Source organism: Amblyomma mixtum, chromosome 3 (genome assembly GCF_055824585.1).
Source record: "Amblyomma mixtum isolate Tamu chromosome 3, ASM5582458v1, whole genome shotgun sequence".
Classification (NCBI taxonomy): domain Eukaryota; kingdom Metazoa; phylum Arthropoda; class Arachnida; order Ixodida; family Ixodidae; genus Amblyomma; species Amblyomma mixtum.
In genome coordinates, this window is record NC_143014.1 from 287269062 (window position 1) to 287281154 (window position 12093).

The following is a 12093-nucleotide window of genomic DNA, read 5'->3' on the forward strand; positions in this document are numbered from 1 at the left end:
AATAGTGGCCTGCATGAAAAAAGCCGGTGGGACGTGGTAATTATCGAAATGATTAACTTATATCGACCAGATGATTTTTTACAGCTGCTCATATAGGCGCCTCATTTCTTAGTCGTTTGTAGCTCTTTGTTAATAGTCTCTGCAACAGCATTTTTCGAAAACACCCATTTAAGTACAACGAAACACCCTAGTTTAATGTCTAAAAAGTTCACTACTACTTGTAGTTAACCAGCTTATTTAAAGGGTTTATCTTGTTCCTGACGTACGCCACCGCCCATGTAGCTCAAACCACGGCAAAAGTATTCTCCGAACTACTATCCGAGTGGAAACAAGTGCTTTAAGAGCGCCAAAAAAAACAGCCGTTTACTGGTTTTGCGAAGTCGCGAATAATTCATAGACCTCGGCTAACTTATGGGTCAATAGACGGTCTGGAATCAAAACTTCCAGGCATTGCCGAGAACCCCGTTTATGTCAGTTGCACGAAGGCCTTAACAATCGCAATTTGGGAAGGTAGAAATCCTCATTTAGGACGATCACTATACGATCGACCGCCACAAGGTTTTTGTCCTCGTGAGCCTTCTCAGTTTTCTACTGTGGAATAGATGCGATGTCTTCTTGCACCAAGTTTGCACAGTGTATTGAAAAAAACAACGCTTAGAGTTGGATCGCAACGCCAACTACTTGTTCTTCGCGTAAAATGAAAATAAACATCAAAACAACATCTTTGTTAGGCTCGAAAAACATGCAGACTTGCACTGAGAATGTGCCTGTACACGAAATTCCATCCGAGCACCACAAAGAAATGCTGAGCTCTTGAAAAATATTTGCTGAGAATTGCGAATGAGTATCACGTGGAAATGAAGTTACGGTACTCGGCTGCGAGTTCAAACCACAATATATCAAACTGAGTCCAAGAACTATAGATATGACTGAAGCAATTCAGCCGCAGCAATAATGTTATATCCGTATAGGAGGGCTAGCTTAAGTAAAAAATGACAGGAGCTAAACAGTGCTGCTTTTGACGCTTCAAAGGCTGTAAAGCTAACAGATGTCCCTTTGAGGCGCCCATGCCTAAAATATTTCAAACAAACAGTAAATCTGATTACGATATTCTCATTTCGAGCCTAGCTACTCAAAACATAACACCTGGTAAACACCATCTCCCCAGCGTCTTCAATAGCTGCGAAGCAGCTTTTTATCATCAAAAGGTTCCTGTCGTAGCATTCACATGCATACAAATTAGCTAGAACAAAAATAAATTTGGACTGTCATGTACCCTATAAACAAACCACGAGAAAGTCTCTGTGCACGCTATTTACCCAGTAATGCTGCTTCATCAAAACAGGCAATATGCTCACGTCAGCACTTACTTGGTCTTCAAGCGGATCCACTTAGTCCCTAAAAACTGACGTCAAAGCGGAGCCAACTGGCGGGCTGCAAAGCTACGTTTCGAAACTTGGCTGCGCCGCAATACGCGGCTTGTTCCCTTGGAAACAGGTACAGTGCATAATCACATTCATCTCGACCCCAATTTAAATCAACGCGCTAAAACATGATGCAGCGACGGTGAAGATCTTTGGATTTCTAGGGAAGAAGAAAGCCTGGCACGGAGGTAAATAGGCACGCACTGTGATTTCTGCCTAAAAGATGGATCGTTGCCCAAAGGATGGGCATAACTTTCCTCCAGCTACAGGGGAAGTCTCAAAACCTGAAACATTCATATTTTTTTAACTATACAGGGATTACCGCGTTGTTATTCTCACATAGTTATTAGGATGCGCTCTTACGTTTTCACTAAAAACACGCCTTTGAAAAATTACACAAAGCTAGTAATTATAATAGAAGCACTTACGTACAATACAGTTCGAAGGCTTGGCGAAACATACGAAAGGAACATACTATAATGAACAATAAACAGGAAGCACAGCCCTGTGAGAAGTGCAGTTTCAAAGTTGCTTCTCTTTAATGTGTATAGATACTGAGTTGTTTGGCGTCAGCATGTCGCTCTGTTCAGTGACACGCAGGAATGCTTTTTGAGAACACAGAACGCAACGCAGTATATACGTATTACAACACAAGCAGTTAAAAATTCCATTCACTGTTGAAACATATGACAGCGCCTGTATCTTCGCAACGCACCACCATCATCATCAGCAAAACCACACCCACTGCCGGACAAAGAGTATGCTGGGGTGAGGAAACGGAATGAAAAATAAGATGTCCCTGGCAGTTCAGGGACATGTTATTTTACACTCCTTTTGCTCGTTCTCGAACAGATCCAATGAACTCTCTCCTGTTGCACCTGCGGCCCCCTTATTCCCACAAACTTCCTAATCTAATCCGCCCACCTGATTTCGGCGGCCCCCTGATACGCTTACCTTTTCTTGGAGCCTGTTCCGCTACGCAAAGGGACCATCGATAATATTTTCTTGAATTACATGCCCTGCCCATGCACATCTCTTCTCAACTGCAAGTTAGATATAAACTCTCATTTGTTCCCTAGCCCGCTCGAACCTTTTCCTCGCCCTTATCTTTACACCCATAATTTTCGTTTCTGTAGCTCGCTGCGCTGTACCCCAACTTGTCAATATCATCCTATCAAAGGAGAAGAAAAGACTACATCGCCTGCATGACGCGTTGATGATCTCTTCCAGCGATAGCTTCTCTTTAATCAGCAAGGAACCGGTACCGGAAGGAACCAGAACAAAAACCCAAAACAGAGAACCGAAAAGCACGCTCGCAAATTTTGTACCAGGCGTTGATTGCGCGCCCGGCTTGTAGTAACAGCACAACGGCTGCGGCCGTAAGACATTATTTCTCTCGCTTCAGCTCCGGTCAGATGAAGACAAAACCCTGCGAGTATTCTCGTTCTCTGCGCAGTGCGATAACTAGAAGGAAACTTAGGGGCTACTTAGAAAATAGAAAATAGACACTTAGAAAATTAACCTTCAAGTTACAGATATTGTCATTAAACCTAGTTTATTACAAAATTAACCCTGAAGTCATAGATACTGTCAGTAAACATAGTTTATGGAAGCGGGTTAATAGTGCCAGTAATGTAGTCCAGGGGCCTTAAAATCACGTGCCCATAAAAGAATGATGTCGTTTAGAAAGCGCTTACAGAAACGTGGTTATTTCGGCCGCCGCTCCTGAAGGAGGAGGATTTTTGGCGGGACCAGAAAGATCCTTGCATTGTTACGAATAATTTTTTTTCCCACGCAGTACTTCTTGTCTGGGGATATTGCTTTTCGTCTAATTTAAAATTATTGAACTTTATAACAAGATCAAAGGGGATGAAGAGAGTGCTGTTGCCTATACCTGTCGAGTATTTTGAGTTTCCTAATGCTGCCAGCGTCGCCACTATGCCGTCTGCATGCAAGACATTTGCTTACAAAAGGCGAACATCCATGACCACCAGAAGGCCTCCTGTGGGAAGAGTCAAGTTGGAAATCTCATGAAAATCACTCCTGCCCTTGATGTAAGAATGCAGATTGGTAATGAAGTCATTGACTGAAAAATTAATACAAACAGATATTCCTTCCGTTACTGTTTAATTTCTGGGGACGACTCGACTGCCAGTGTCGTTAGCTTAGTGTATTCTGGAAAGGAACTAAAACTGGCCTGGAATTAGGCTGTTGAGCTCTATGGATCGTAGCACTGCGTCGGTCATTTCGATGCTTTTCAGACCGCGAATGCGAGTGACCTCTATTTCAGCGGCTGTGTGGTGTGTGGAGTGGTTTGGACGCTTTTTGTAAAATTAAAACTAGGTAAGCGGAAGGGGGAGGGCCTTCGTTAGGGCAATCTGATTTGTCTACAATTGGTGTAACCCCAGCTTTTTCAGCTTGCTTAATTGTCTTTATATTTCCACAATGTCTCCTATGCTGTTATTGGTTGTTTTTGGTTTTGTTTTTGGTTTTGGTTAGAAGAGCACTTTTTTGACATAGCATTGTCAGCGTGTAGCGCATCAAAATACATTTAAGATATGCTAACTGGTAGGCTAATTAATATAGAGTAGTTAACTTTATGACTAATACCGTTAGTGTACTTATCTATTGAGATGCGTGTAGCCAACATGAGCAATATCCACATAAGTTTTTAGTATTTCGAAAATGCAGTTTCCCTCGCAGATGCAAAACGCAGTTGCAAAATGCAAAACAACTAATTTGCCCCTAGAACTAGGCACAAGTATTCCTGCGCCTTTCTTTGGCCAGATAGTCTGCCGTCTTTCAAAAGCGTCAAGAGTCGTAGCCCCGTTATGTGAACGGCGGTAAAGCTGGAGATGTCAGCCACAGCGGTCGCAAGTTGAGGTGAGGAATTTGTAACAAATGTCTGCGAGAAATGCATGCTGTAGTTGTTAGGTTTCACAGTTAACGCTCCGCAACATTGCTCTCTGAAAGCTAGTCACATCGCGTCATGGATTTCTTCGCATCTTCTTATGTACCCCTGATCGTGAATTCTACTGCAGTATTAGAAATACGCCACGACAGACTGTGAAAAGTATCACTTGAGCATCTAACTTCGCTGCGGGACGGACGACTAGAAAAACAGACCGGGTGGAACACCGTTGGGCGTTGGCAACCCATAATTACGGCATGCAGGACCACTTAAGCAAACGTTTTGCCTTTTCGTGCTGGCACTGACAAACCGTATCAGCGGTCCGCACACTATATCCTCGTTCTCGAGTGCTGTCGGCATTCCCTGTGTTCTATTGTTTCGTGGACGCCTTTTCCTCTAAGACGACCGCCAGCGAAGTAGCAGCGGTGCAAGGTAATAGAAATGTGACGACACCTCAGCTACCCTTCTGTGGCATACTAAGAAGAGGGGCTGAAAATTGTCCTATAAAGAAGGAGGCATTGTCTGTACATTATAAACACTGGTAAGGACGAGGAACAGACAAAAACCCCAACCACGCTCCACCCTCGCAATTGTCTGCTGCCCGCCTTACAGGAATGTTCTCTGAATGCAAATACGAATATAAAGATAAGAACAAAGACGACAGAAACCTTGTGGCCCCGTTCTGTATAATAAGGGTGTTTGTGCAATGACGTTCTGTGGACGTACATTAGCAAGACGCAGTGTTTGCGGCGCACAGGGAACACCAAGACGCGATGTTTGCTGCAAGTTGTGCTAAACACATGGCCCGCTCCACCAGTACACGAGCGTTGCTTTTTTCTATGTTCGGTGCTTCACGAAGTTTGATCATTTCTGTGTGCTGGCTGAGAAAAAACAATCGAAAAGTATGCGTGTTTGGTGCGCAACTTGGCACATACTCCTGTTGTCATCCATAGAAATGCGATAGTGGAGGATGGGGCAGAACGCGGCAACTCAAAACACGTCATTTTGCTACTTAGCGCACCCTATAGCTTTAAAACGCGCAAACATAATATTTTGATATTTAGCGTGTTCTAAGCAGAGAAAAAAAAATGCGAAGTGAGCCTTGGTGAAGGAGAAAGCAGTCGAAAAGGTGCGAAAATCAGTGCCCCAAGTCAGCCGTCACGAAACAGTAAAAAAAAGAGAGATAATATGAAAACGGGGCGTCTTATTGGCGCTATCTAAGCATGAGCCCGCGCTAAGAAGTACAGATAGGTGAGTGTACCGGTGTGGCATGTACTTCGAGGGTTTGTAATGTCATTTTCTCTTGATCTTGTTACTTGCTCCTTTTAGAGGGTCGATAGGAGTTGTTTGCAGCAATGAGTGGCAGATTATGGTCCTGGGCTGTTCCACGCTTCAGCGAAAGTAGCACGTAGAATAATCTAGTGGATGTTTGCATTACGTCTAAGAGAGCTTCACGCCGGCGGTTTCTGTGTGATGTTAAAGAGCCGGTAAAAAAAATTGAATTCACGACATTTCTTTTTTTTTGGCCAGAACACTGGTTTCAATTCGTCATAAACCATTGAGAAATGCATGATTAATTCAGCATGCATACAAAAGAAATTCAAGAGAATCTCAACAGAAAAACACACATCACGCCTTAATCAGAAAACGGTGGCCTATTTTCACCACCATTTCATCAGAAACTCAACTCAGAAGTCATCAGAAATACCTGATGATTGTGATGTCTGAAATCATTCATTTTTTTATCAAAAACTCTTCACAAATTTTTGTAAGTGAAGTATCTGTCATTCGAATAGGCTGAAGAAGATTGTCCAGGTGTCCGTGTAGCCGAATTCCTGCTTATTCATTGCAAGCATCAGTAATATGGTGATTTTGGAATGGCGGCTTATTTTGCCGATTTTCGTGAAGCAAAGTTCGACATTTCGGAATTCGTAAATTTCATTAAATACTGTGGTTGGCTTACGGTTTATGGGACTGAACGTCCCAAACCAGCTCAGGCTATGAGGGACGCCGTAGGGGAGGACTCCGGATAATTTCTTTCACCTGGGGTTCTTTAACGTGCACTGACATCGCACAGACACGGGCCTCTTAACATTTCGCCCCTATCGAAATGGGACCGCCACGGCTAGGATCGAACACACGTCTTTCGGGTGAGCAGCCTATCGCCTTGTCCACTGAGCCACCGCGGCGGCTTCTATTAGATACTTCTTCGGTGAGCGTTCCGGTAGGACTGTAGGGAATAATTCGGAGGTATTTTTTACGCCTGTAAATAAAAAGAATAGCGACGATTTGCAATTATTTGTCGTGTTTCGCATTGCTCTGTACATTTTCTGTGTAAATAATTGTTCCACCAATTCGTCCTTTTTTAGTATCTTTCGTACCGATTTGTGGTTGATGATAAGTGTTTTAAAAGAATAAATAAACTGTCTTGATTCTGGATGGGTGTTGCTGTTTATCCCTTGAAAATCCAGGAACTTTTACTGGTTTCCGTGCCCTAAGAGTACGTTTTGGTGCTTCAAGAAGCCTAAACCAACAAGACTAAGGGTGCCTCACCTGAAGGCTGCCGTTGCGACAAGACTAGAACTACTGCTTGTTAAGATGGGTGCAAAATATAGGTCGGCTCGTCAGAACGTTGGCACGGTATGCAGGAGCTACTAAATTAACCAATTTGCAGTTACTACAAGTGTCTCACTTGACATTTTTTTTAGATGCGCCGGGGGTATCCTATGGCAAGCCAACATATCATTTTTGTGACAGTGTAAAATTATTTATCTCAACAAATGCTCTATATGAGTGCACAAAATCACGAATAATCATGAATGAAATACAGCGTCCACAGTTCGACTTCAGACCAATCTCTGTCGCCTGTCTATGTACCAATCGCTTCTATTTTCAAAGCATATTATGCAACGAATTCTGGCTGGGCAGAGTTATTACAGCAATTTACATTGCTTTCAGACTATTTACTTTATCATAAGCCCAAGCTGGAGAAAAAAACAAACGCATTTGTAGCTGAGTTCCAGTGGTTTCTTGAATAAAATATGCGAATACATTCTACAGAATTTCAAAAACATTTTGATTCACACTTCCATGCTATTGTGCCGTTTAGGTTCCTCTCAAAGATTGCCTAGTACCACAACTGTATCCAGAATATTTGGTGTGTGCTTATTCTTACGTCGATGACGTTTTTATAACGAGTGTCAGGTTTCACAGGAATTTCCTTCGCATTAAAATTGTTATCATTCGATTTTTTTACGAATGATGGACATGACCATGGATATAAGAGGTTTCACTAACACTTGGCTTCGCTTTTTAGGTCTAACATTAACGAATTTTTGTCCCACAATGTGTTGCTGACGTCTTCAAACTGCCGCAAGCGCGTCTTCATTCTTGAAGAGCAGCTGTGATGTCTTTATTATTTTTGTTGTTTCAAATCGCAGAGTTCTCCTATCTGCTGCGAGCATTATGCGAAATGTACAAGAACCGAACGTTCAAGACGTACCTTGGTGTGTCCCCGTTCGTCATCATACAAACTCCCGAAGACGCTGAGGTAAGTGAACAGCCACGTCACTTTTCTTACCGTAAACATGTCGCTTGAAATATCTCCTCATTTCCCCGAAATGCCTGCTCTGTTGAGAATGAGAAACAAATGTAGCGGTCTGGAAGCATCTGCTAAGTGGCGCACCATAGCTGGCTTAGCCCTTCAACGCAAGCATTGGCACATAGCATCGGTTATTGACATATACTTGGACACTGTGCATATAACGCAAAATGTAATCATAACAAAGTAGAACAAATGCGTAAACTTATAACCTTTGTTGGGCCGTGCGCACCAAAGCTACTGAATTCATTTCGTTTGGTGCTAGTATTGTAACGACCGCGAAGCCGAGAAAACGTTGAAGGGGGGAACGGAGACAAAAGAGAAAGAATGCTGTGGCGCTTACAAGGTACCCGCAGCTCACTTCGGACGTCTGACGAATCCCCGGTCTTAGTAAAGGCTTTTCCATGTAATAATATCGACCTGAAAGGCATTCTTCTCCGGGTGCGAGACGAAAAGGGGTGACAAAACTGGGTTGAAAGGTTGAATAAAGCTCTTTTAAAAAAGAGTGTCCTTGCATAGGAAACACTATAATTACCCTTTTTCGCTTTCATATGCAAATATACGCCGAGAAAAAGTATTTACTGAATGAGGCAAAACAGCGACGCCTAAATTTTGTGCTAAGGTTTGGAACCTATATACCAAGTTTAGGATATTTCAGTAAGAGAAAAACCTCCCTCGTTGAAGAAAAATTGCGTGGAGCAGTTAAGCTCCGCCTTAAGGGTTGCACATGATAGTGTTACTGGGTTAATGCCTATATACGGAAAATTTTTCGTTCTCTACTTAACATTAGTATATCCTTGGGAGTCCTCATACCCCTCCTGGCGCAGTGATGCAGCGGTTAAGCGATGCGCCACTGCACTGCGATGGAATCTGCTGTCACAGGTTGGACTTGTGCGATAGAGCTTCTTGCGATTAATTATTAATTTTACTGCCACCTGCCGCGGTGCGCAGTTTGCTCACAACCCGTTGACCAGGTTGTGATGACGCCACAAGGTTACGTGACGTAGGTGGCCCATCTGCCTCCTAGGTTGCGTCAGTGGCCAGTTTTTGCAGACGGTCAACGACGCCGACGCTGACGACACATGATTTTCTGCGACTAGAGCTCCTTAATGCTATCGCATTTTAAGCGAAGGAAAGTTAGAATTACAGAGGAGTAGAGAATAGCTCTCAATTATAAAACGTCCTTTATATCATAAACCTTAAGCGAGACTAGCGCCTAGTATGGAACTGTTCTCTATAAAACGACTTGTCTCCATCTACTGCATTAGCTCTCTGAGGCAATGGCAGGCATTTGTCTTCAAAACACTTTTTTTTACCACCCTAAGTATTCAATTCTGGCCTCGAGAAAGAAAATTATGCGTGCTTCTGAAGCAAAACACTAACGAGTGGTTTTTACATGCACGCACAAAAGTTCGTGAAAAGTGTTACAGTGGTTTGAAGGTCTATTATTAAAACACCGAGATTGGTGAGATGTTTAGTTGAGGTATCAGGGAATCACATCACATATTTCTTCTTTGAATATACGCATGGATCGACAAGCCCAGAAACAGTGACTTTATAACGGGTGACACAATTCTACATAAGTACCTACGTTGAAGGGCGTACTGGCAAGCTGGTTCTTTTTAGAAATGTTATTTACTGCATTCCTTGAAGAACATGAAAAAACACTGCAGCTGCAATCTGATGAGCCCTGAGTTTGTTTCAAATAGCGAAATCGCTGCTAGCTCGAGCACACTACGAGAAAAATATGTGAAGTCGCAATGTACTTCACCGTGTACATAGCGCCGGACCGGGCTAACTTTTCTTAGTCCTGCGATATTCATATGCGAATGTATAAAATCAGGACGTCCTTATATAGTGAAACATACAAAAAATTGTATGTCGTGAAGTCGACTTCTGACATATTTTAGCCTAAACCACGGCGTAGAGCTTCGTACAATAGGTTTTTGTACACTTGCGAAAACGAAAAGGTTACAGACAGTCAACAAGTTTACAAAGTGTACCGCCGCCAGCAGACTTTAACGGGGACGAGGTTTTCAAATTGCGATAAATGCAAAAGAAAATTGTTTTTTGACAACCATCGTGTCCGCTCCTGAGCCTCGGTTGCTATGTTGTCCGGAAGTTTAATAGCTGAAATTCATTCGGGAAGCACTCTAAAAAAAAGTGTTTCGTGCACAGCGACGACAATGCATACCGGTGGAATAGCCAAAAACTGTTTTCTTCCTTTCATGTTTTTTTCCCTGGATGCTCACTTTGTGTAGTAGATTTCTTCACAATTGTTTTGTCTATTTTGGCCTCACTTGTTTTGCTGCACTCACACAGCTCCGTTCTATGCCACTCCGCTCTATAACTATTTTTGATTTTCCAGTTTGATAAAGTGTAGAGTTTTGGTATGAAGTCAAGTTTACATTTTATGCACGTCAATGCCAATTCATGTTTAGAAATATGAAAAACAAAACAAAAAATTTGTTTCCCGGAAAAAAGTCTAAGAATGCCGTCACGCATAGCTTGCACTCAGAAGTGCAGTGTATATGGAACCAATCTACCACAGATAGTTCGGTCGGCAGGCGTTTCACAAGGTGTAGAAGAGAACGGATTTGTGTAAAAAAAAAAAACGGTTGTCTATACGTGCGCTTTGTTTTGAAAGCAATGCTAATGTGCAGAAAAAGTTTAATCAAACTAATGAAAGTTTAGAAATGGTGTTTAAAGACGTGTTCCCCTAACCACGAACGCTCGAGCGCGTGGTTGGAACTGATTTTTGCGTCTCTGAGCGCTGGCCCCTGGCCTCTGGGTACGAGACCATACTGCACGGTATGTTTGCCGGCGGCTAGTGATAGCTGATAACCTGCTGCCAGCCGAAAATGGTCTCGTACCTACCGGCCAACGCTCAGTGGCAACAATATCAGTCCAAGATGCGCGCTCGAGCGTCCCTGTCAAGGCTGCGCGCGGTGGTCTATTGTGTGCGCATAGTTATGCGATGTAAGATCAATCAGTATTTATTTATTATGCTACTTTAAGAATATCATTTATTCTTTTAAACGGTCTTGCGGGAGATAAAAAGAAGTACTGAAATCATATATGTTCTTCGCGATAATATCGCGGAAAATTGAAATGAAACACACATTGAAAGTTCTCTGGCGCCTAGGAAAACGCAGAATGGAACAAAGCAGCACTATATCACAATAACTCTCTGATACAAACAAGTCAATTTTTTCGCTCACACTCTGAGCAGGTTCTTCTTTCAAGCACCGAGAATCTACGGAAGCCGTTGTTCTACTCCTTCACTGTACCCTGGCTGGGGCCAAGAAATATGCTTTACATGTGAGTCGATTCTTCTTTAAACCTATGCGATTGACAGTTAGACCTCTGGTTAGAGCCTAGTGTTCCATCTTGATGCATATTTCGCGCAGATTAAGGGATGTTTTAGCCTAAAATGTCACTTGGCGTGCTCTGAAATTGTTCCGAAACTCAAGTGGGGAGATTTGAAGGAAAAACTTTTTCTTAGAGGGACGTTTAGTGCATTACTGAATTCAACTCATCAACAGCTATGAGCACTATGAGCCAGGCTGGAATAGAATAGGTGCGAAGGTTTTGCAAATTATGAATAAATAGCGGCTAGTACTATAGAACGGTATTCTAATCAGATGTGGACAGATCTAAAAAAAAGAGGGATAATTTTGAGAACTCGTATCGGAAGGAACAGGTTTTCTAATTTTGAGCATGTGTCCCCATTTTCCGATCAAAGCATGTAGAAACAAAACAGCCATTGCAAACAAATTTCGTGCGCTGAAGAGTACTCTAATGCCAGCGTGACGACACGTCACTGCTCACGCGAACCTCCACTTGCGTTGTCCTGGCTTCCTGAGTGCGATTATCCCTCCACTCTTTACGTTGTTTGCTGACATGACGCAAACTATTAATAGGTCATGCAGGTACGTCTTCTAAGCGGCTTTGCATAATCCTCTGAGCTCTAGGGGAGGCGATCCTTCAGAACGAACAGCTTAATAGAGAATAAGCAGTTTTACATCTAAACAAAAATTAAAATTCCACAGGAAGCGTGGGCCACGCATGCCCTCGAGGTAGTCATCACTTTGCTGTCTTTCTTCTTCTTTTCCGTTACACCGACTGGTTAAAACAAAAAGAATGTGCTACAATCG

The 12093-nt window shown here is 42.8% G+C and overlaps 1 protein-coding gene across 1 annotated transcript in view; it reads left to right on the forward strand.

Annotated features, from left to right (window-relative positions):
- Window positions 1–12093, forward strand: part of LOC149355091 (cytochrome P450 4C1-like) — an 83461-nt gene that overhangs the window by 47957 nt on the left and 23411 nt on the right. The window contains exons 2-3 of the mRNA XM_089577590.1: window positions 7776–7885; window positions 11169–11257. Of these exons, the coding sequence (XP_089433716.1) occupies window positions 7776–7885; window positions 11169–11257 (199 nt within the window). The remainder of the gene's footprint in view (window positions 1–7775; window positions 7886–11168; window positions 11258–12093) is intronic.